The sequence below is a fragment of the Dipodomys ordii genome, unplaced genomic scaffold (genome assembly GCF_000151885.1).
Source record: "Dipodomys ordii isolate 6190 unplaced genomic scaffold, Dord_2.0 Scaffold54, whole genome shotgun sequence".
Lineage (NCBI taxonomy): Eukaryota > Metazoa > Chordata > Mammalia > Rodentia > Heteromyidae > Dipodomys > Dipodomys ordii.
This window is the reverse complement of record NW_012267270.1, coordinates 5,477,910-5,501,705: the sequence shown is the minus strand read 5'-3', so window position 1 is coordinate 5,501,705 and position 23,796 is coordinate 5,477,910. Positions and strand designations below refer to the sequence as shown.

General features: G+C 57.1%; 1 protein-coding gene across 2 annotated transcripts in view; it reads right to left on the bottom strand.

Annotated features, from left to right (window-relative positions):
* The window catches only part of Nrxn2 (neurexin 2), a 74,546-nt gene that overhangs the window by 30,608 nt on the left and 20,142 nt on the right, over positions 1 to 23,796 (bottom strand). For both annotated transcript variants that reach the window (XM_013020949.1, XM_013020950.1), the window contains 10 exons: positions 20,617 to 20,778; positions 19,305 to 19,743; positions 14,608 to 14,994; positions 14,208 to 14,411; positions 9,150 to 9,176; positions 7,360 to 7,479; positions 6,350 to 6,731; positions 5,658 to 5,848; positions 4,107 to 4,280; positions 3,576 to 3,695 (listed from right to left, as the gene is read on the bottom strand). In XM_013020949.1, coding sequence (XP_012876403.1) covers positions 3,576 to 3,695; positions 4,107 to 4,280; positions 5,658 to 5,848; positions 6,350 to 6,731; positions 7,360 to 7,479; positions 9,150 to 9,176; positions 14,208 to 14,411; positions 14,608 to 14,994; positions 19,305 to 19,743; positions 20,617 to 20,778 — 2,206 coding nt within the window. The remainder of the gene's footprint in view (positions 1 to 3,575; positions 3,696 to 4,106; positions 4,281 to 5,657; positions 5,849 to 6,349; positions 6,732 to 7,359; positions 7,480 to 9,149; positions 9,177 to 14,207; positions 14,412 to 14,607; positions 14,995 to 19,304; positions 19,744 to 20,616; positions 20,779 to 23,796) is intronic.

Sequence of the window (23,796 nt, the reverse complement as noted above, 5' to 3'; positions counted from 1 at the left end):
CCAGCCCCGGTAAGTGCACGACGGTCCAGCGCGGGGGTGCGCCCGCGCCCGCCTCTCCACGCGCCCCTCGGAGCGCACGTGCGCGTGCCGGGTTGAGGCCTGGGCCTGGAGACACCCTCGCGCCCACACAGGTACCAGCCAGTGTACGGGTGGGCACACGGCTCACACACAGGTGCGTGCCTGGGCTCACACACACACACCCCGGCACACCGAGTCACGCTCACCCAGCCTGCCCTGTGTACACGCTCGCAGGGGCACACCTGCGCACAGACATTGAATGGCCAGCCAACACCCCTCCAAAACAGGGTCCTCCGCGCCCTCGGGAACAGTGTCACCCAGAACCCTAAAGGCACTCAAAAGGAAGACACCGATGTCCCCTGTCTGCCCAGAAGGGATGCCCGCCTCCCCCTGCCCCAGGATCCCTCCAGGACTCTTCGGATCCTGCCTCCTCTAGCCTTTGCCTCTACTCACACCTCCCCTAAGGTCTCTAGGACATCTGTCCACTGGGTGCCCCACTTAGGACAAAAGCTTCCTGGGGTTTTGATGCCCAGCAGAGGAAAACACGTCTTCTCTCAGATGTTCCTCTACACTATAATCTGCACCTCAAGACTTGTAGGGGCCTCTGGGAAGCATCTGTGGCGGCTCCAGAGAGAGGTCAGTGTGAGCAGACTCCTTCCCCAGCCTCTGAACCCACCGCCACACCCTCCTCCACCTGCCCCACCGGGAGAGGTTAATGCTGGCCGGGCAGATCCAAAGAGGAGCGGAGAGGAGACCCTGGGAGGAAGATGAGGGAATGGCGTGGCAGAGTAAGGGCAGGTGGAGAGAAAGGGCAAAAAGAAGGGGCAAATGAAACGAGTAGAGGAGAGGCTGGGAGAGGGGAGGAGAGAAGGGGCAGGAGAGGCGGCTCCTGCTTATTGATCATAAATTCCAGTTTGGAGCACTATTATCACAGTCACCATTGCATGCTGGCCCAGCCCCTACAGGCAGTCAGGACCCCAGACGGATTCCCTCATTGCTGCTGCCACCCCTCCACTTTTGCTAGATGCCCTACACGACCTCAAACCCTTCAAAAGTGAAGAGAGTAGTCCTTCAAGGCATCCTTGTCTTCAGGATGGTACATGGTCTGTCCTGGACAGACAGGAGGCTGGGGCTGCCTATCCTCTCATCCCGTCCCATCCTTGTACCCCCGGCTGTGGAGTAGACTGACACAGCTCTGAGCAGGCAGAAAGCAAAGGGCCCCAGAGGGAAGGAGGGAGGAGCCGGTGGCAAGAGGAGAGGAAGGGAAACCGCCTAGAGGCCAATCAATATCAGTGAGTGGGAGCTGGAGGGGGGGGGTGATGTGAGAGAGGGGGGAGGCCTAGAGGGTAAAAAGAGGAGAGAGACAGAGGTGTACAAGAGATCAATAGAGGCTGCAGAGGGGAGCAGAGACAAGGGTGAGGAACTGGCTCCTGGGAGAGGCCGGAGACGGCTTGAGAGACAGCACAGGCCCAGGGGCTACAAGGAAGTGTCCCGCCACAAACACCCCCCCCCATTTCATCTTCTCTGTTCTGGTCTCTCCGTTTGCCTCCCTCTGATCTTTTCTCTCCATTTCCTTATAGAGCTCCCTTTATCCCCAAGGGGAGGCCCCATGTCACAGATGGAGAAACTGAGGCAGCCAGCAGGGAGAGGCTGTCCTGAAAGTCGAGTGTCATTTCCTCCTTGGCCCCCTCCCTTGCAGACAGCTTCACCCTCACCCTCCCCAGAGGGTGGGCTCTGCCCTCCCACCTTGGCCATGCCCCCTCCCCCCTGCCTCATTGAATGTCCCTCTTCACTGGGCTCTGCTTGACCTTGTATGCAAGGGGGGGAGGAGAGGAGGAGGGACAGGAAGACCAGAGGTGGGCAGGTCCCAAAAAGCCAGACATCAGTGCCCCCAGGAGAAAAGGGGGTACAGCTTGAAAAGCCCACCCTTGCCTCTCCATCTCCCCCTTACAGCTCACAAATGTCGTCTTTCCCATGAGGCTGAGAGATCCCGAGGTACCGGAGAGCGAGGCCCCGTGTGGCTCCCAGGTCATACCCACCTTGTCCTTAGCGTTTGCTCAAGGCCATCCCACCAGTCCTGCATAGGCCTCTGGACCAAAGCCAGCCCCAGGTCCGCCCACCTCCCACCAACCCGGAACCCATCCCATCCATCTCTAATGCCCTTTTCCAGAAGCTTCTAATGGGTGGAAGTGAAGTACTATAGATGGATAGCAGTGCCTCTTGATCCAGATTCTCTCCACCTGGGCAAGAAATGCTCCCCCTGGGTCCTGCTGCCATACTGAAGTTCAATAAGGGCAGGGCAACCATTGGCATGGCGGTGGGCGGGGCATGGTTTCGAGTGGAGCTCTGCCGCCAACTGCCTGGCACTGGAGGCTTGGTTTCCTCCTCAGGTAGATGAGAAGGGTGATCCCTACCTCACCCCCACCCCACTCGCAGACACAGCAAATGCTAATATTAAGCCATACGATTACCATGGTCTCCAGATGTGTGCCAGGCTGAGCACACGGCGGCCAGGCTGCTGCCGCACCCAGTGAAGGCTGAGTGCCCTGAGCTGACCAGGAGGGGGGGCAGGTAGAGGGCCCCCGCAGGGAAGACAGGGAAGATCCCAGCAGTGGGGGCAAAGTAGGGGAGATAGCAAGACTCAGGGCCGGCCGTGCCTGAGAATGCAGGAAAGCGCTGAGCACCATGGGTTGGACATTTTTCAAAGGAAAAGAACAAACCAGCGGCCAACCAAGAGCCCCAGCCTGCGGGACCAGCAGGGGTCCGCTGGGAGATGAAAGGCTGGAGGTGTGGTGCAGAGACAAACTCCCGATCCAGCCACGCTCTGACCCAGGCCTGCTATGAACTAGCTCCAGAGAGGTGCCTCTCTTCTGTTCTCCAAGTAGGGAAGCTTCATCCTCAAGTGTGTAAGAGGGAATGTGTGTGCACGTGTGTGTGTGTGCGCACGCACACGCATTTTCTGCTCATTTCTCTGCAGGGCTGAAGAAGGCTGCTCACCGCGCCCCCCATCAGAGGGAGACCCCAAAACGTTCCCCCAAAGTCCAAGGTTGCTCTCCTCCCCTCCTCCAAGTCTAGCCCCCCCTGGCCTCCCTCTCCCAGGCTCTGGCCAGCTGCTGGTCACTTATCCCTGGGGACTAGAAAGTGCTGCGGAAGCTCCCTTCAGTGGGGACAGGCGGCAAATATGCCAAGTTGGCAGAGAGAAGAATCAAGTGAGGAGACTAGGGAATGTCCTTGGGCCTCCAGGGGACAACCTGCAATTAGGGTTCCTGAGGGAGATGGAGGGGAAGAGCAGGGCCCCAGGTCCAGGAACATCATCTCTTCTACCAGCTCAGGACGAGCTATCAATGGCTAGCTCCAGAGACTCAGGCCATAACCTGAGAAGCTCTGGGAAGGGACAGGGGACAGCAGCTGGTAGCTCCCTTGCATGCCACAGCAATGAGTAAGAAGGAACCAGGCAGCACGGGGCTCTGAGAGACCCTCCTGCTCTCCCTGCAGCTGGGAATGAATGTGAGGAGCGGGGCGTGTGCGTTCCCCCCACCCAATCTCTAGACACTCACGGTCATTGCAGACAGGGCCTCCGTAAGAGGTCATAGTGCAGTCGCAGGTGAAGCCGTCCCACTGCTGCAGGCAGACGCCCTGGTTGGCGCAGGATTCTTCGGTGCAGGTGGTGCTGGGGCCTAGAGAGGGAGAGGAGGAAGGAACACCTCCAGCTCAGCCAAACCTCCTCCCTCCTCCGAGGGCATAGAAGCTCCAGGTGCCTAGTTGGACCCGGAGGTTGCTCTCACAGGCCCTAAGAGCCAAATGTCGAGCAGAGAGATGGGGAGAGAATGGGAGGTTTCAAGACTGCTAGGCTGGGCTTTGGGGCTGTGATCGTGGCCAAGGTGCGAGGCAAGGGGGGCCGGGAATGAGCAGCCCTGTACTCCCCTGAACCTCTGCCACAAAGCTCTGGGGTCAGGGTCCAGCAAGGCGTGAGGAGGAAGGCCCCCTTCGCCACCCTGGCTGCCTGCCCTGGTCAGTATCTGCAGCTGGCCCTTCCATCGCCCCTCATGGTCACGCCTGACCACACTGTCCTCTGGTCTGCTACTCACCGTCACAGCCCCTCTCCACCTGCCCGATGCGGTGCAGGGCGTCGGCGATGAGATCTGGGAGGCGCCCGTTGAGGTCCACCGAGGCCAGGCAGCCCTGAAAGCCATCTCGGGAGGCCACCAGCTTGGGCAGGTTGCTGAACATATTCTTGCTCAGGCCACCAATGTACAACTCCCCTGCAAAGGGATGGGTGTCAGCTCCCTGCTAGATGTCTGGGTCCCTGTCCCCCCGCTTCTCCCCCACCAGCCCTCTGGGAGGCTCATGATGTTCCGAACCAGGATACAGTGACCTACAGATTCCCCTGGGTGCGCGCGCGCGCGCGCGCACACACACACACACACACACACACACACACACACACACCTTCCTCCTTCCTTTGCTACGGAACCATCTGTCTACCCCCCTCCCAGAGCAGCCCAGATGCCTGGGGGTGTGGGGGTTGGGGGACAGCTGGAGGAGCCCGCTCCCCGCTTGCTCCCACATGCTGGATTCCAGTTCCGGCCTGTAATCAGGGCCTTTCATAGATGTGCAGCCCCAGCCCCTCCACCCTCGTTCCCTTCTTCCCAGAGAAGTCTCTGCTTCCCCTTCAGGCCTCTCCCAACTCTGAGTTCTCTCCTGGGACGTTCTGAGCCCCCTTCCCTCCAATGACTAGAAGCCCTTCTCGGGGACTCCCGGTTCCCCACATGGGCCTGAACTCTCTGGAAGCCTGGTGTAAGGTAAAGCGAGCTTTGGCTGGCACTGGCCAACCTGCTGCCCGGCCCAGGGGGCTAAAGTCATCCTCATTGGTCACAGCGACCCCTAGGTTTGCTTGCGTCTTCCATTCTCTATGACATATCGCCCTCTCCTGGAAGCAAGGCGAATCTGCAGCACTGTGCCTGGAGATGGCAGAGCTCAGATCTGAAGAAATCCACCCATCTCTGAGAAGCCTCCCCAAGATGGGACAGTTTGGGTCACACAGACACCGAGAGGGCCTCGTGTGGGGTCATGGACACGGAGGCAGCTCCTACTGGTGGGGACAGGCTCTGTGGCAGCGTCGGCCTCCTCTCTCCTCTGCCTGCTCTCAACCCACCCCTTCTGCAATGCCTGTCTCCATGACTAGAGCGGAGGCCCTGGAGAAGATGGGGCCCAGAGCCTGCCCAGCCAGTGCCCAAGATACAGAACTTGGGGATCCCAGGTGCTGCTGCTCCCTTATAGTCTAACACACACACACACACACACACACACAGAGAGAGAGAGAGAGAGAGAGAGAGAGAGCACTGGCCAACGGGAAGCTCCCTGGCCTCTCTCCAGCCCTCCAAGATGCCAAGACAGACACCTCAACGTTGGGGCCCCTTAAAGGCCTGGGCCGCCTACCCGGACCTCTACAATCAGGCCACCGACCGCTTTTGTGACCCTTCCTGTCATCAGTAAGAGGTGATCTCAAATAGGGCATGTCAGCTGGACAGAGTGGAGGATGGGAAAAGGGAGCCTTCAAGGAGGGGGTGATGGGTGATCTTGCCGGGGTGAAGGGGAACTAGGCTTAGGGCTGGCCTTCTCCAGAGGCCCCACCCCACCTTTGAGATCCAGGTTTCGGGCGCCATTGGAGTGCTGTGTGACCGTGCGGGAGTCAATCTTGAGCGTGTGCACGTTGCCCGGGTCCCTGGACACCACCACGTTGTGCCACTGGTTGTCATTGACCGGTTTGTCGGAGTTCCCCTTCATCAAGGACGGCCCATTCCCCAGGTCAAACACGTAGTGGATGTACCTGCCCCGCAGTAGGGAGGAGACACTGGGTCAGCCTGGGTGAGGCTGGGAGCTACGGCTGGCAGGGGCCCAGGGGGCCTGGGAAGGAGCCCAAACCAAGGGCAAGAAGGTAAGGTGTGAAGTACTGTCACCGGAAATGGTAGTACGCCATCAAAGAGGTGGCTCCTGCCACACCGCTGAGGAGTTGGGGGGGCAGGGGGCCCCAACCCAGAAGTAGGATCTGCTCTGCTCTGGGGTGGGCTCTTCCAAGGCAGGAGAGGGGCCGGGCTGACTTCTGCCATCAAGAACACAATGGAGAAAGAGCAGAAAGGAGATCCCCGCTAAGCAAGTAGCTGGGGAGTCAGCAGCCTGGAAGTTGGGGTGCTTCTCCATCTCAATGGGGGACTGACCTTGATCTGTGGTTTGGGGATGCTGGACACCCCCTGGCGGCTAGGGGTGGGGTCTGGGTGTGTCAGGGGTCGGGGGCCCCTTCCTGACAGCCCTACCATAGCCAGCCCCTCACCCCTTGACCAGCTCGATGACGATGAAGTCGTTGCCGTTGCCTGAGTTGAACAGCAGCAGCCCGTCGGGGGCCGTGGTCTTGAACTGGAAGAAGAGGTGCATAGAGGCGTAGGCCTGGAGGGTGGCGAGCGCCAGGTAGCTACTGCGACTCTTGAAAGTGACAGGATCGGCCACGATGGCGCGCAGGCCGAAGCGGGCATTGAGCTCGCAGTAGGTGATGTCGCCGTCCTTGCACTGGTCCATGTACGGCTGCCCGTTGAACACCAGCCCGCTCAGGTGCCCTATGAAGTTGGAGGGCACCACGGAGATGAAGCGGCGCTCGGTCATGATGCCCGTCTCAATGTTGTGGAACTCCAGCCGCGTGTGGGCGCCTGCCATCTGTCCTGCTCGGGACGGGAGAGGAAGATGACGGGGCAGCTTTGGATCACAGCCCAAAGAATCATTTCTGGGGCTGGGCCTCAGGGGCCCCAGGGACGGACTTCCTCCACGTGAGACTGGCTAGCAGGAGACCTTCAATTAGCCCGAAGCAAATGTAGCTTCCGAGTGGGGAGTGGAGGGCTGCCGGGCATCCGGTTAATGCTGTTGCTGGGGGGAGGGGGTGGGCTAACATGGCCCCTGATGCCCAGACTCCCATGATGCACCACACCCTAGGGACAGGGAAGAAAATGGATCCCCAAAATACTACCCTAGAACAGCAGCCCAGGCAAAGGTCCCTAAAAGAAACACAAGGCCAGCTGGGCACCCGTGGCTCACGCCTGTCATCCCAGCTACTCAGGAGGCTGAGATCTGAGGATCGTGGTTCAAAGCCAGCCTGGGAAGGAAAGCCCATGAGACTCTTATTTCCAACGAACCACCAGAAAACCGGAAGTGGCGCTGTGGCTCAAGGGGTGGAGCGCTCACCTAGAGCTGGAGAGCTGAGGGACAGCGCCCAGGCCCAGAGTTCAAGACCCATAACCAAAAATAGCCCACAAAGCCGTAGAGACGTGTGCGTGCCGGGCCCAGGCCACCTACCCTCCACAGTCACGTTGTCCACAGACAGCTGCAGGCTCCTGCCTCGTCGTACCACCCTCACCGTGTGCCACTCATTGTCGTTGAGCTTGTGGCCCGCAAAGAGCGTCTCGGGGCCTTTACCTGCAGCACCAAGGGGGGGGTGAGCAGAGCGCCCGCACACGTTCACACGGCTCTGCGTGCAGTGCCAGGCACACGCATGTACACGCCACCCACAGCATGGACACTGTACCGCACCCATGAGCACACAAGTACGCACACTCATGGTCCGCCTCCTACCCAGAGTGTGTGCACGGACAACTTTCACACCCTGCATCTGCCCCGCTACCCACTGAAAAACCCACTTGCTCAGCCACTTTGTGTGATTTGCAAGGGTGCTGTTCCTATAGCCTGGAAAATGACTAGTGCCCTGGAGTTGTACCCTGAGGTAGGTCCTGCCCACACTCACACCTTCCACCTTAGCATCAGCAATGCATGATGCCAAGCAGCTAAGTTCCCAGGCCTAATGTTTTGGTTTAAAAAAAAAAAACAGCACAAACCAGGCGCATATCTATAATCCTACTTAGGAGGCTGAGATCTGCGGATCCCAGTTCAAAGCCAGCCTGGACAGGAAAGTTCGTGCGACTCTTATCTCCAATTAATCACAAAAGAAAAAAAATGCTGGAAGTGGAGCTGTGGCCCAAGTGGCAGAGCACCAACCTTGAGCAAAAATGCTCAGGGACAGTGATCAGGCTCTGAGTTCAAGCCCCAGGCCCAGCACGTGCGCGTGCACACACACACACACACACTGCACAGCCTGGCTCCATACCCGTGACCATGTGCTCCACAGATTCATCCTCTACCCACACACTTGGGCTCCTCCATCGGCAGGGGACCCCACGTGACCCAGTTAACCTACATACTGAAATCCTGGGCATGGCCAGGGGACAGTGTTCTATCTCTTGGGAACTGTGGCCTTCTCTTCCACACCCGAAGTCTGAAAGCAAATATACTTCTTTCAAATGCTGCTGAGCTTTGCAGCCTAACCAGGCCATCCCTGAGCTGGCTGGCGCCCCCTGTGGCTCTCTCTGCCTGGGCCTGGGGGTCCTGGCTCTGGGGAGGGGGTGCCTCCAGTACGCACACACACCATGCCACATCCCCCCTCCACACACACAGAGGTCTCTCTACCTGTGCCTTCCATGTTCCCATGCCCCCTCAGGTGATGAGCCCCAAGGCACACCTATGGGAACACCCTCTCCCTAGCCAGACACACAAGGAAGCCATGTCCCCAAGAACTATTCTTCTGACCCCTTGCTGCTGGCTCTCACTGGTACCCCCCCAAATAACTCTCATTTGTCATTTGTCCCCCAGCAGATATAGCAGCAGTGGAGAGCCTGCAGAACTCAGGAGGCCGGCATCTTCTTTCCATGGGCCTCGCCTGCCCCCTGGTGGCCACTGCTGGAGCTGTGCCGCAGAGCCCCAGGTACTCCGCCAGGTCCTGACCACAGGTTGGCAGGGGCAGGCCAATTCCTCCCCATCCCTTCTGCTGACAAGCTGTCCTGGCCTTGGTATCCTCTTTTCCAGAACCTAGTGAGCATCCTGACCACGGTCGCTCCACCAACTCGCCTAGTTGTGCTTCAATCCATTCAGCCCTTACTGCTCCCAACCTCCCCCCCGTACACCCATGCTTGTCCCCACCCCCATTGGCTTTGCCAGCCAGCAGTGACAGCTTCTTCTCCCCCCACCCCTCCCCAAACCCCAGCGTCCAGCACCCCAGACCCTTGGGCCTGCAGAAGAAGAGGGAAGCCACTTACTGGGTGCGCAGCCGACGCGCAGGCAGTCTGGGGGGGCCGTGTGGGGCGGGCAGAGGGGGAGGGAAGACAAAAAGGCAGAACAAGTTTTTTTTTTTTACATCCTTCACAGGGAGGGGTATCTGCGGGCGGGGGTTCCCCCAGGGCCACTTTCTGGGGACCACGCGTGCCCAGGTGCCCTCTCCCCTTCCTCAGTTGCGCCCCTGTCTCTCCTGCCCCCGAGAGGGCTCCAACCCTCCCCAGAGCCAGGAGGCAGGGCAGCGGGGTCCCCCTTTCTGGAGGGGCCCAGGCCTGTGTCCGAGGGAGATGGGCACCTTGGGATCCCAGTCGTACCGGGGACCATGGGGGGCTGAGGGCTTGGCCAACCCCCTATCTCCTCAGCGCCCGGGAGGGAGATAGCCGGGGAGGGCCAGGGTCCCTGCACCCCCAGCTCTGGAACGACTCCCTGCTCAGAGCCCAAGTGTAACACATCACTCCTTGAGCTCTGTGCTCAATGGGGGGGTCTGCCCCAGGGCCCCCGCCCGAGGCCATGCACCCCTCGAAGCCCCAGGGGCTGTACCACTCCGACAGGAACCTTCCTTCTACCCTGCCCTATTCGGAGACCCCAGGCGCCCCGGGACTGGGAGCTCTCCTTCATGCGGAAGAAATACTATTTCTTCTCTTTTCCTAAGGAAGAAGGATTTCAGAGAGCAATAGTGAGTCCCCAGCCTGTGACTCCTCCTAGGACATAAAGCAAAGCAGAGGCCAGCCCTGTTTCCTTCCCTGGCCCTTCCTCCAGCTTCAAGGTTGGAAGGCCGACAGCCCAGGGCCGCAGGATCTCTGGCCATCTTTCCAGCTGGACCCATCAGCCATCAGCCAGAGCCCCAGCGCTGTGACATCCGGGTCTCAGGCCCTTCCCATGCCTGGACGGCTTCACAAGACCCCGGACCCTGATTGGCCCAAGGATATGGGCTGCCTGGAGGGGCCACGAGGCTGGAGCCTCTTCCGCCCTACACTAACTCCCAGTGCAGCCTTGGGAACACCTCTCTGAGGCTGGAGAAAGGGGAGGTCCTGAGCGGGCAGCGGGGGTGCCTTTCAGAGAGGCTGGGCTCCAGCCTTCAATGAGCAACATCCCGACTTCCTGTGACTCTTCTGTCGGCAGCCTCTGCCCACGTCCCCGCCCCCCCCCTTGGCCCAGGGCATGCCTGGCACCCTTGGGCCTCTGAAGGTTCCTGGAGCGGAGGTGCACGGAGGCCCCTGTGGCTGTGGGGGTCATGGGCGCCTCGGGCAGTACAGCTGAGCTCCACACGCGTTGTCAACCGCAGCAGAAGAGTGGGGGAGCAGCCGGGACCCTAAGCCACAGCCTGGCACCAGGGAAGGGCAGAGGAGGGCAAAGGGAGGACAAGGGGGAAGACAGGGAGGGTGAGAGAAACAGGATCAGGAGCCCAGAGAGGAAAGGCTAGACAGAGGGGACAGTGGGGTGTCAGAATGAGGTGGAAGGGTGCCAGGCCCTGGAGTCAGGTCTTGGGGCTCTCTCTGAGCCAGCAGTCTTTCACCCATGAAGGGTCCAAAAAAGAAAAAAGGGGGGCTGGAAGGGTAGGCCGATCTCCTGCCAGGGAACAGGTCGGCCAGGAGTTTGACTTTCCCTTCCCCAGGAAGCAAACACCAGGAACGGGGGGGTGGGGGCTCTGTCTGTCCAGAAAAGAGGTGAATGGTCCAGCCTAACCCCACAGCAGCTTTCCCCTGGGTGCTCCAGGAACCCACCTGGAAGACGGACACCCAGGGGGGCCAGGCCCCTCCCACAAGAGAGCGAGCTGGAGAGTGGGACACACACACACACACATACACACACACACACAGCCCAGGTGTGGTCACTAGCAACGTGTCAACTTGTGGTTCATGTCTCAAGAGCAGGAAATGGACAGGACATGCCAAGGCCCCAGCTGGACCCAGAGCATGCAACCGACGGCGGGGGGGGGGGAGAGGGGGGAAGGCTGGCCGCAGCTCCCCAGGGGTGCCCTCACTCAGGGGCGGCGGCTTGACCACTGACAGAGCTGAGTATTCACTGGCTCCCACGGTCCCAGGGATCAAAGGGCTTTGGGGTGCAATGGGACTTAAGTGGAAACAAGAGTTAGAATTGTTCTAAAAGGCAGGCCTGGTGGGGATTTAGAAGCAAGGGGATGTTTCTGAGGGAAGGACAGCTCAGGGAGTGGAACGGCCAGCCAGCAGCCAGCTGCTGCTAACACAGTGCTTCCTGAGGGCAAGCCGTCTCCAGTGGGCGTGGCCTCCTGTGGGCGGGGCAGAGGCCTTGCAGGTAGGTTGGAAGAAAAGGAAGCAGGGGACTGACCCAAGGTAGAATGCCACACTGGAATGGGGCAAAGTATCCAAAGGACAGTCATCCCCTAGGGACAAAGGCCAGCCACCCTGCTCAGAGACCACAGGTAGCTGGGAGGGAGGGGGAGGCCCACTGGGGGAGGGGGTACAATCCCCCCTATCTGTGGTCTATCTGGAAGGAGCCAGCAGAGCCTTTCAGGTTTTCTCTTATCTAGCAAGTCCCCTACCTCGGGAGGTTGGCACCAAAATGCCCCTCTAGGCAATACTACCTCGTGGTCCCTGGCAACCTCTGCTCCCTTTTCAGGCCCAGTGCCAGGTGTCTTTTCTGGCAGGATCGCCTGCTGAGATGTGTGGCCCCCTCCTGAGCCATTGGTGCCCTCCATGAAGATGGAGATCAGACCTCCCCAGAATCCCCAGAGAAAGTCCAGCCTGGGACCCCGGTCTGGGTACTGCTGCCAAGTGGAAGGGGTGATGCTATGTAGAAGCAGACCCACATGCCCAACTCTAAGCATGGATTCTCTGCCAGAGAGGTTTGCTCTTGGTGGCACCTACATGTGTGTGCATGTATGTGTGTGCCCGCGTGTGCGTGTGTCTGTTGCTTCTAGAGAATATCTCCACTCCTATTCTCCTGTTTGAGTTTCAAAACCACCCAGAAAACAAGCAGGGAGAGGATTCTCATCTCAATTTTAGAGATGAAAGCAGGATCAGAACGGGGAAATGACTTACCCAATAAAGAAAGAAACCAGGTCTAGAACCCAGGTCTTCTGGCCCCGGTCGCAGAGCACTTCCCATCCCAGCCTGAGGCGGGATAGGTGGCTGGGGGCCAGTTCTGCCTCGACACTGGCCACACCCCCCTGTGTCCTCACATCTGGTGGTTCCAGCAGACAGATGTGTCTGCACCAAGTGTTTTGGTCACAGCTTTGTTGTCAGCTATACTAATGAGGGCATCTCAGCAGGGATGTCTCCGTGGATGGGGTAGGGGTGGGCATGAGGCCCATCCTGTTGGTTGTCAGTCTAGGAAGCCCATTCTTAACACTGGGGTGGAGGGGGAATCTCCCAGGACGGCCATCTTGTTCTTCAACTTCTGAGAATGTGGTATGAACAGAAAAGCAGGCCCACAGGAAAGACATGGTAGATAGACCCCACCATGGAAAGGTCCCAAGGACCCCGACAGCTTGACCTACGGAAGGAGCTCAAAAATGATTGTCTAGCCCTTCCCATGGCCCCAAGGATCAAGCTACATTCTCCTGACCCAAGATGCTGTCTCCTGTCTAGTCTCAAGAAACTGGAGTTTCTTCACAGAGGACCTAGGGCAGGTCAAGTAAACGAGAAGTGCCTGTCTTTCCTGCCTATGGAAGGCTCCAGATTTCCTCTGCTGGGTCCCACCAAGCACAGAGCCGAGGGTTTTGCCACAGAGAGTGAGCACACACAGACAGCAAAAAGCGGGATCTTGTGCTGTGTACCCAGTCTTATGCAGTCTGAGACGCACAGGGTCACATTCGGGGAGAATCGCGGGGAGGAGGGGGGTTGCTGGGCTGTCCATTTAGGACAATGTCATGGGCCGGGGGTTGGGGCTGTGCTGACCTGGGAAGCCTTGATCAGAAGGTATGTTGCCCCTCACATTTCCCTATACAGCTACGGGCTGAGACAGCAGTGAGGGCGGGGCCAGTGACTCCTCCAGCCAACCAGAGGCCTTGGTCCCCTGCCCAGCTCCCCACCTTACCTAATTCTATTAACAGGGTAATGGGCCCCTGAAGGCCACGCCTGTCCTGGGGGGGGGGCAGGTAAAAATGAGATTTTGGATAAATATTTAAATGCTCCAAGCACTGCATTCTTTCTGGAGTGGGGGAGCGGGAATGAGACTCAAATCTGCTGAGAGTTCTCCCTTCTCCCTGTCCAGGTGACCTGGTGGCCTGCAGGCTGCTCCATGGCACATGCTCAGGCCGCACTGTCCCCTGCTTCAGGCCAGTCCGAAATGGACAGACGCAGACGTGACCGCAGCCTGATGTGATAGACAGCGCTGGCCGTGCCCCATGCGCATGGGTGGAGACAGTGTGAGTGTTCTGATGGCAAAGGCCAGCAGCCCAGCGCCCCACACCCCATGACCTGGGTTTGAGATGGGTTTCTCCCTCTTCCCCGCCCCATCCCCCATTAGCTTGAGGATGTTGGACATGTCCACGTGAGTTTTATGATCTGCAGAACAGCAACGGCGATGTCTGCCTGGCGATCTGCAATCCTCCCGGGCGGCTACGGGACTGAGGCACGGAAACACGCATGCGAGATGAGATGGTGTGTCCCCGTGTGCGCACAGGCAGACAGCTCTCAAGCCAGCACAGCGGCTGAGGGCAGCTGCATGCGGGGACCAGCCTTTCGTCACCCCTAATCTGCCACTGCTCTGAGCATCCATGAGCGCCAGCAAGCATCAGTGAGCACTGCCCAAATGAATGAACCAACGAATGAAATTCGTAGATGGACCGGAAGTGAGAATGAGCTGGGTGACTGCGAGGGGGGCGTGGCCACGCTCTGGGTCTCCACCCCTCAGTTGTGGGATGTGAGGCACAGCTCTCAGCTGCAAACCCCTGCAAATGGCCAGAGCTCCCTGGGGCTCAGAGCTGGGGTGTCACCTCCCATCTTCAAATCCTGCTGAGGGCACTTCTTGCTGGTGCCGCCACCAGCTTCTCCAGACAGAGGGAGGTAGGGATGAGAGGCAGGCCGGAGGGGCTAGGAGGCCTGGGGCGGGGTGGTTACCGAGGTTGACCGTGAGCTTCATCTGCCCCCCGTCCAGCTCAAGGCGCAGGGTGTCGGCAGACTCCCTGGAGGTGGTGGCCATCATGAGTCCATAGGCCCGCTGGGACATGAAGCGCAGGGACACGTCCTCGGCTTCGGTGTGCATGGCATTGGGCAGCATGATCTTCATGTACATGGAGCCGTCATAGCTCAGGACCGTGGCCTCTGCCCCAGGAGTGGGAAGAACGCAGGGAGGGGGACAGAGGGACAAAGGGGAGTGGGGAGAGAAAGGAGAGCAGAGCATCGTTACAAGACCACAAGCCTCCCTCAAGAGGAAGGGGCGCAGGGGTGGGTGGTGCAGGTCACCTGAGCAGGGCGGCAGGGGTGAGGCGTGGGGAGGACTGGGATCAAGGCAGCTCACCTCTCTCGCAGACCCGCCCTAGAAAGCCGGTCCCGATGCAGTCACAGACAAAGCGGTTCCAGCCTTCCCGGCAGATGCCCCCGTTACGACACGGGGCAGAGGCGCACTGCTTCAGCGTCTCGCGGGAGCAGAAAGGGGCAACACCCGCAGCCCCCTGAGCCTCAGCCAGGCCCCGCAGGTCTCGGCTACGTCCATCTATGAACAGGTCTCGCACACAGCCCACGTAGCCAGCCCGGAGTGCTGCTGTCCACACCTCCGGGGGCAGCGGCAGGTCCACTCGGCCCCCCTCAGGGAGGCCACCCAGGTACAGCTCACTCTCCAGATCTAAGATCTCACTCTCTCCGGTGGCTAAGAACGGAGTGCTCCGGCTGTTCACTGAGATGGAGCCTGAGGACCGAGAGAAAGCCAGCCTCAGTGGGGAGAAGCCACGTACCAGAAGGGGGTGTCCCGACTCTACCCAGGAAGCCCCCAATCCCAGCTGAGCACCACCCCCCCTGCACCCAGCAGTAGGCTCAAGAGGATGAGCAACATTCTGGCCTGGAGATCTGGCTTCACTCGCCATGTTGCCCAAACTACCTTAAGGTTTCTGAAGCTCAGGAGCTCCTGTGACCCAGCTGCTCTGGGCCCTGCCTAGAACCTTCCCTGCTACCTGAGCAAGATCTCAAAGGACACACCCGAAAAGATTGTGTCCTAAAAAGACCAGATCATTCTCTGGGTTGTCCATGCTGGCCAATCCCTCGGACCAAGAACCAGGTGGAGAACCATGATAAGAGGCACAAAGTTGAATCCAAGGTTTCTAGTTTGAAGCGGCAGGGAGAGCTTACAGGGACTTGGGGACGGGGGCCAAGGGGTTGCCTGAGTGCCACAGCAGTGGAGAAGCAGACCAAGATCCCAGAATCTGCTGCTCCACCCTTCAGCCTCCCTGCCCTGGCCTGGAGCCCCATCCTATGGCTGGCAGACAAGACAGGCAGGCAGATCAGTTCCTGGGAACTGTGAAGCAGGCCGGCAGCCAGGAGAAAGGAGGCCAGACGTGGAGATTCTGAGTGAGAAGAGTTTTTTGTACCAAGAGAGAGTTACTATGGTTAAACATAATTGGTCTCCAAAGCTCACGGTGAAATTTGGTTGTCATTGTGGTGGTATTGAGTGGAGCCTTTAAGAGATGATTGGGCCGTGGATTAATGCCTTTCTCAGAGTGGGCTCAGGGTACGTTTGTTCTCAGCGTACGTGTGTGATACAGTACAGAAGTTCACACCAATCCACCAGGCTCTGGTGGTTCACACTTGGAATCCTAACTACTCAGGTGGCTGAGATCTGAGGCACAGCTCAAAGTCAGCCTAGGCGAAAAAAGCCCATGAGACTCTTTATCTCCAATTAACTACCAAAAAGCCCAAAGTGGAACTGTGACTCAAGTGGTAAAGTGCCAGTCTTGAGCAAAAAAAAAACTAAGGAACACCACCCAGGTGCTGAGTTCATGCCAGTCCCAGTTCAGAAACACACACACACACACACACACACACATACCACCCAGGTGCTGAGTTCATGCCAGTCCCAGTTCAGAAACACACACACACACACACACACACACACACACACACACCAAAAGCTGCCACCCTATCCTTGTCTTTTCCAGCCTCCAGAACTATAAGCCAAATAAACTTTCCTTTGTTAATATCCTAACCTCAAGTGTTTTGTAACAGAAACAAAAAATAGACTAAGACAAGTGATCACCTTTGGAAAAAGCTTTGGGATCAGAAGAGAGCACCAAAGCCTTTACTAAGATCTTAAGCTATAGAAATCTATACAGTAGAAACTTTATTCTTTTTATAGTTTTTTTTTATTCTATATGTTTTATTTCCTCCTTTTTCAAGTTTGGAAAAACCTTTCAAAGAAGTGTGTTGCCAGGCACTGGTAGGTCACATCTGTAACCCTAGCTACTAAGGAGGCTGAAATCTGAGGATCGCTGTTCAAAGCCAGTCCTAGCAGGAACACCCATGAGATTCTTATGTCCAATTAACCACTAGAAAACCAAAAGTGGAGCTGTGGCTCAAAGTGGTAGAGCACTAGTCTTGAGCAGAAAGCTCAGGGATAGTGCCCAAGCCCTGAGTTCAAGCCCATGACTGACCCCCCCAAAAAAATTGGAGGGAAAATATCAATGATTTCAATTGTGTGAGGTCTCTAGAATCACCAGATTTCACAGAGATGGAAAGTAGTGTCGAGGGTAGGAGAGACTCAGGGAAGTATGTGTTTAATGGAGATAGAGATTAGTTTGGGAAGATAAGGATGTTCTGGAGATCAATGGTAGTAACAGTTGTACAACAATATGAATATACTTCATACTCTAACTGTGCACTCAAAATGACTAAGATGGTAAATTTAAAGTTAAGTACAATTTATGACAGCTTTTAAAATAAAGCAATTTTGCAAAATATCATGGAAAGCTGGGAGCTGGTAACTCACTCCTGTAATCCCAGCTACTCAGGAGGCTGAGATGTAGGGATCATAATTCAAAGCTAGCCCAGACAGAAAAGCCCATGAGACTCTCATCTCCAATCAACCACAAGAAAACCAGACATGAAGCTGTGGCTCAAAGTGGTAGAGCATTAGCCTTGAGCAGAAAAGCTCAGGGACAGTAGTCAGGCCCTGAGTTCAAGCCCCATGACTAACACCCCAAAAAAAATGTCAGATAGATTTGAGAGGGCACTATTAGAATGGCTGCCCCAGGTCTGTGTTTGTACGTTTTGTGAACAAGAGGCATCAGAAAAATCTAGAGGTGGGCAAGACTGTGACCCTCACAAAACCCAACCAGACATGGTGCCTGGACTGTGGGGGTCAGTGTGAGGTAACAGGACCCCAGCCTAAGGGCTCAGAGGAGCAGGAGGTCTGGCAGGTTCTGCAAAGCTGAGAGACACTGACAGCCTGCACAGACACAGTGGGAGGTGTCCACGAAGACCCCACTGGTGCCGACAGGAGACACAGCCCGGAGAGAAGCCATTTCCCATCAAGTCCTCTGAGGAAGGAAGAGGGACAGCAAGCCCGGGAGAAGCCGTGGTTTGCAGGAGCGCTGGCGGCCCCCTCCTCCCCACACGCAGAGGAAAGGTCACTCCACGCAGATCCCAAGGCCCTGCTGGTGACAGCCCGAGGAGCAGAAAAATTTAGCTGACATTGATAAGCACTTAAATTGGATGATGTGTCGGGTCTCATTTATATCAATTCTCTTTCTTGAATAATTCTGTGTCCAACAACACAGAGGAGGGAATTAGCGAGCAGAAAACAAGAGGCTGGGAAGGAAGGCTGAAAAGAAAGGGTGGAAGAGAGTGGCTGGAAGGGATGGAAGGCCTAAGCACTCACACCTGCTGACCAGGCACTCCCTACCCTGCGACTCCATCATTCTAGTCTTCTCTGCCAGGCTGTTCACCGTGTCTTTCCTGGCCAGACATGGTGGATCATCTATTTGTGCTCCAGCACCTTGGACAGCGCCTAGCTCACAAGAAGTAAATGGCTCAGTAAACCCAGTCAGCCTTGGTTTCTGCATTCATTTCAGCCAAACACGGATGGAAATATGGGGGGTGGGAGGAGGAGGGGAACGGACTGTGTCTGTACTAAACATGTGCAAGCTTTTCTTTCCTATCATTATTCCTCAAACAATACAATGGAACTACTATTATATATAGCATTTACATTCTATTAGGTATTGTCAGATATCTATGATTAAAGGATTCAGGAGCCAGGCTAGTGGCTCACTATAATCCTAGCTATTCAGGAGGCTGAGATCTGAGGATATTGGTTTCAAGCCAACTGGGGTAGGAAAATCCATGAGACTCTCATCTCCAAATAACCACGAGAAAACCAGAAGTGGCGCTGTGGCTCCAAGTGGTAGAGCACTAGCCTTTGGGCAAACATGTTTAGGGATAGAACTCAGGCCTTGAGTCCAAGTGCCATAACCAAAAAAAAAGAAAAGAAAAAATTATAAAACACTATATCGGGTTTTGGTGGCTGTGGGGTATCCTGGAACCAAGTCCCCCAACCAGAAACTGCACCCATTGGTTGAGACAATAAAAGAAGGTTCAATGGTTCTGGGTTGAGGAGAGGCACAGTTAGACAGCTGTCTTCATGGAGGGATGGGATGGGGTGTTCTGTTCTGCTAGGGGCTGAGCTGATGCTTCCCCAGATGTGCCCAAATATGCTGCCACTCTCTCCTCTTGAGGGTCCTCGTGGAAGTTCCTTTCGCTAATAAGCACACAGAGTCCCACATGCTGTCTGTGGGAGCCAGGTCTGGCTGGCATTGAAGGCTGGGCTCCCTCTGCGGTGTGCGGGGATGGGAAGAACAAAGGCAAGACTGGAGGAGACGTGGTAGGGGAACAGAGCAAGAGATGATGAAGAACAAAGACTAGCCAGATGCTGGTGGCTCATGCCTATAATCCTAGCTACTCAGGAGGCCAAGACCTGAGGATCGAGGTCCAAAGCCAGACTCTTTATCTCTAATAAACCACTCAGAAAACCAGAGGTGGCGCAGTGACTCAAGTGGTAGAACACTAGCCTTGAGCTGAAGAGCTGAGAGACAGCGCCCCAGGCCCAGAGTTCAAGCCCCACGACCAAAAAGAAAAAAGAACAAAGACCAGCTGATGACAGATAAGGAGGAAGTGGGGACACAAGGAGAGGAGTAGCCAGGGCAGGGGGTGATCCAGAGGCCTCCTGACCTTTGCGCCCGTCCCTCTGGAAGTCCACATGGCACCATTCACCGTCGTTGACCTTGCGGCTGGACGCCCGAAGCTTGATGCCCCCAGAGCCCATGTCCAGAAGAAGATAGAGGTAGCCGTCCAACAGCTCCATGGCAAAGTAGTCAGCCCGCTGGGCAGCGCTATGGCTGCCTGCCCCGGCCCCAGCCCGCCGGCCCTGGCTGAACAGCAGCAGCCCGTTGGGCTCGGTGGTGCGGAAGTCCAGGGAGATGGAGCTGGTGCGCTTGGCACTCCAGCGGGGCAGGGCAACGAAGGCTTCGGGGCTCTCAAAGGTCACTGGGTCCAGAGCAGCCACATCCTCGCAGCGGAAGGACAGATCCCCCTGCAACTTCATCTTCGGGTCCCCTTCCTTTGCCAGGCGGGAGAGTTCCAGCTTGAAGTCATTGTTCTTATACACCACCTGCAGGGAGGAAAGGGTCAGGAAAGGGCCAGGGCAGGCCTGCCCTGCCACGGCCAGCAATTGCAAGGACCCCACTACCCATCCCCAGTGGCCCCGGCCCAGTGCCACTAGATAACCTGGCGCGGGCCTCTGCTTTGGAACCTCATACTCAGTGGCTGTGCCTGAGTTCCTTCCTTGGCCGCTTACTTCCTCCGCCCTGGCGAGGTGCCACCGGATCATGGTAAAAACAGAGGCAACTGCCACTAGTAGGTGGCTACCTTTTCTTTTTCTTCTTTTTTGTCAGTCCTGGGGCTTGAACACAGGGCCTGGGCGCTGTCCCTGAGCTCTTTTGCTCAAGGCTAGCACTCTACCACTTTTGAGCCAGAGTGCCACAATGGTTTTCTGGTGGTTAATTGGAGATAAGCGTCTCAAAGACTTTCCTGCCTGGGGGTGGCTTTGAACTGTGATCTTCCGCTCTCAGCCTTCGGAGTAGGCAGGATTACAGGCATGAGCCACCTTGCAGGGTTTTGTTGTTGTTTGTTTTTATAGACAGAATCTTTTCACTAACACTTGTCTCTGCTCCTCAAGACAATCGTAAGAACTGGGTCCCATCCTCATGTAAAGAGACTCAGGTCACCCAGCCAGTGAGTAGAAGGTATGAGACCGAAAGGCGGAGCTTCAGCCTTTCCCCGGTACCAGCGGCTGCTCCCAAAGAGCCTCTGAAAGGAGGAGGGAGGAGGCAGTGCCCTCTAAAGCGCAAGCGAGAGGGGAGAGGCCTCCTGACCCACTTAATGGCCATGGGTTTTGAAGAGAGGCTGTGAATAAACCACATGGCAGATGGGGCGGGGCCAAAGGGCTCTGGGGCCAACCCCAGCCCCTCCTGGCCTTACTCACGTCCTTGAGGCAGCCCATGAAGTTGTTGCTGACGGGCGAGCCCGGCAGGTCAGCAGTGTTGGGGCTGCCCCCAATGTAGAAGAAGTCGTCCGAGCCCAGCATGGTGTAATCCTCCTGCGTGTAGCCTGTGGTGGTCAGGATCCCGTCCACCGAGATGGTCACCTGCCCAGCCCAGGGAGGGGGAGAGACAGGAGACAACCGGCATCAACTCCCTGGGAAGAGCCAGGGCTGGGGAAGGGAAGGGCCGGGGGTCGTGGGGGAGGGGGACCCCCATTTTTATGTCTGCTTGTCTTGGAGGAGGAACAGTGGGGGTGGAGAAGGAAGGAGGAAGAGGAGGCAGCACAAGATTTGATGGTTTCAGGGTCTGCCCTCCACGCCTACAGCCCCAGCTCGGCAGGCCCAGGAAGAGGCTCACCACAATGCCAACACAGGCACCAGAGGCAGCTCCCAGAAGGCGCTGGGGACGGAGGGTGGGACTCCGGGACGGGGTCCTGTTATGGGAAGAGGAGGAAAGCCAAGTGGTGCCCTTACTCTTCACTGGACAGTGCTCTCTGGACACACGCGGGTTCAAAGCTTCCTCAAACAACTCCGCAGTCAACTCTGGCCCTGGGTGGCTGAGACTCACCTGCACCTCTGCTCGGGGCACCAGGTTCTTTCAGCCTCAGTCCAGGAGGGAGATGAAGATGGCAGTGAAGACAGACACACATCTGTCTGAGCAATCCCGAGACTGATTCCCTACTTCTTGATACCCAACTTTTGTGGGTTACTAATAGTCTTTTTGGGGGGGCGGGGGGAAGTGTTGGTGGTACTGGGGTTTGAACTCATGGCCTCTTGCTGGCTAGGAAGGCACTCATTATTGAACAATAATTCTAACCCTGATTTTTGCTCACTTTTGAGATAGAGTGTCACTTCCTGCCCAGGAGCCAGGCTTCCTAGTAGCTATGGCAGCAGGCATATGCCACCACATCTAGCTTTGTTGAGACAGGGGTCTTGCAAACTTTTTTCTTCCCTGACTGGCCTTGAACTGTGATTCTAACCATCTCAGGCTCCCGAGTAGCTAGATTACAGGCCTGAGCCACCGGTGCCCAGAATAACAGATACCTGTTATTCCTCCAAAGAAGGCAGCTTTGCACCTGTTCCTAGTTAGTCCTGGCTTTCTTCCCATCTAGTGTGCTCTCCATAGACATCCATTGTTCTACCCTTAGGGAACGGAATAGGGCAGGGCTGATCTCCAGAATAATCTTCCCCAGGGTAGAAAACTGGAGGACAGGAGTGGGAGTGGCTGATATGCTGAGCCTTTCAGCATGGACTTTGGGGGTGCCCACTGCCCCCCACAGGCAAAGGCTCCCCGGGACCCTGCAGAGTCCAGGCACCTGAGCAGCCACAAGGCTCCAGCCCCCCAGTAAAATTTGTAGGGAGGAACCAAGGCCTGTGGGATGATGAGCCCCTCTCTGGGAACTTAGGAGGGTCAATGCGGACAGAGGTAGCCCCCTGGGGCCCCCAGAGAGCTGGTTCTCTGTCATCCCAACTTTGTGTTTCACTACACCATCTGCTCCCCAAATATGCTCTAGAATCCCCTTTTTTTCAGGCAAAGGATCGAGACTGGGGCTTTCCAATCACACCCAGTCCACGTGCACTGCTACTAGCTTTCGTCCAGCCTCCAGGGTTCCGCTGTCTCAGGGACTCTTAAGGGACAGGGGAGAACCCTATAGAAGGAGCGCCCCAACTTCCCCAGGCCGCAGGAGTGTCCCTCGTGTTGGCTGGAGCCTCTCGTGGAGTGGGAGGGCTGGCAGAGCGAGGGCTGAAGGAGCGCCCTGGGGAACCATCAAACCTTGTGCTGGGGGCCAAGGTTCAAGGACAGAAGAGAACAGGTGGCGGTGGCGGAGGGAGGGGACAGTCTGAAGCTTTTGAGTCATGTTTTGAGGGGAGAGCTGGTCATTATTTATTTCTTCTTTCCTCCACCTCGCCTTGAGGCTGGAATGGGGGGGTTGGGGGGATAGGAGGACAGGGTCTGGGTGGAAAAGGGCAAGGGCAGAGTAAGTATTAGTCACGAACACATGCAAACAAGATTAGACCTGGCAGGAGAGGCTAGAGAAAGGGAAGGGGGAGAACTGGAAGGGGGGCAGGAGGGGGGAAGGAGCAGGACTGGGGAGGGAGAGAGAAGACAGGAGGAAAGGACCTCTCTAGGGAAAATGTGGCTCTACCTCACTCTCACGCCTCCTGATATGCAAGAGCCAGAACTGGACTGCTGACTGCTTCTAGAATCTAAGGATCACCCCCTGCAGGCTGGCCCCTGAAGGGTGGCACCCCATCTGACACGTCCCTGTGACCCCACCTGTCCAGCGGGGTCGCGGACATCAAGGTACGGTATTGTCCCTATCTCCATCTACAAACCTAATGCTCCCTGAGCCTGTGACTATGGTGGCAGCCTCAGGGGTGCAAGCCCACACCCCCACTTCTGTGCAGCCTTGTTTCATGCAGGAAGAATGTTCTCCTGGCCCCCAGCTCTCTCGGAAGTCTCTCTGGCCTCCAGAAGTCTTCTCTGAGCTCCTCGTGCGGTCTTCTCCCTCCCTGTCTCAGGCCATCGCCCCCCCCCCCCAGGCTCTGAGCTCTCCTCATCCTTTTCCATTGCCAAGGTCAAGGCCACCCTCCTTGTGTCTCTCTGAGTGAGAAGCGCCTGACTCAGGGCTGAGCACAGGGTCCCGGGATCACCCTCCTAAATCTGCTTCTGGGCTGGGAGCAAAGCCCACTGCGCCTCAGCGGCTTGGGGAAAAAGGGCTGCCTTAAACCCCACTCTGGGGAACAGGGTGTGGGGAGAAGGTGGCAGGAGGCAGGGAACCACCAGGAGGTACACTGGGGAAGGAGATCAGCAGGGGAGGGAGGAAGGAGAGACAGCAGTGGGTGGAGAGGAAGCAGAGGGCGGAGGGAATGGAGGAAGGTGTCTGGGGAAGGCAGGGAGGAGATGACTTAGATTAGTAAAACCCGACTGTTCCCTCAGACAAATCAAAGTCCAGACACAAAAATGGCAGGTTCGTTAGTAAAAGCAGGAAACAGGGGAATCATTCCCCTGTCCCCCTCCACCCCAGGGGCTCTTGATGCCCCTGCCCCCCAACCCCTCCCACGCAGCTTTCTGGAAGGGGTGGGGCCAGTGGGGGAGGAGGAGAGGAAGGGGGGGGCCTT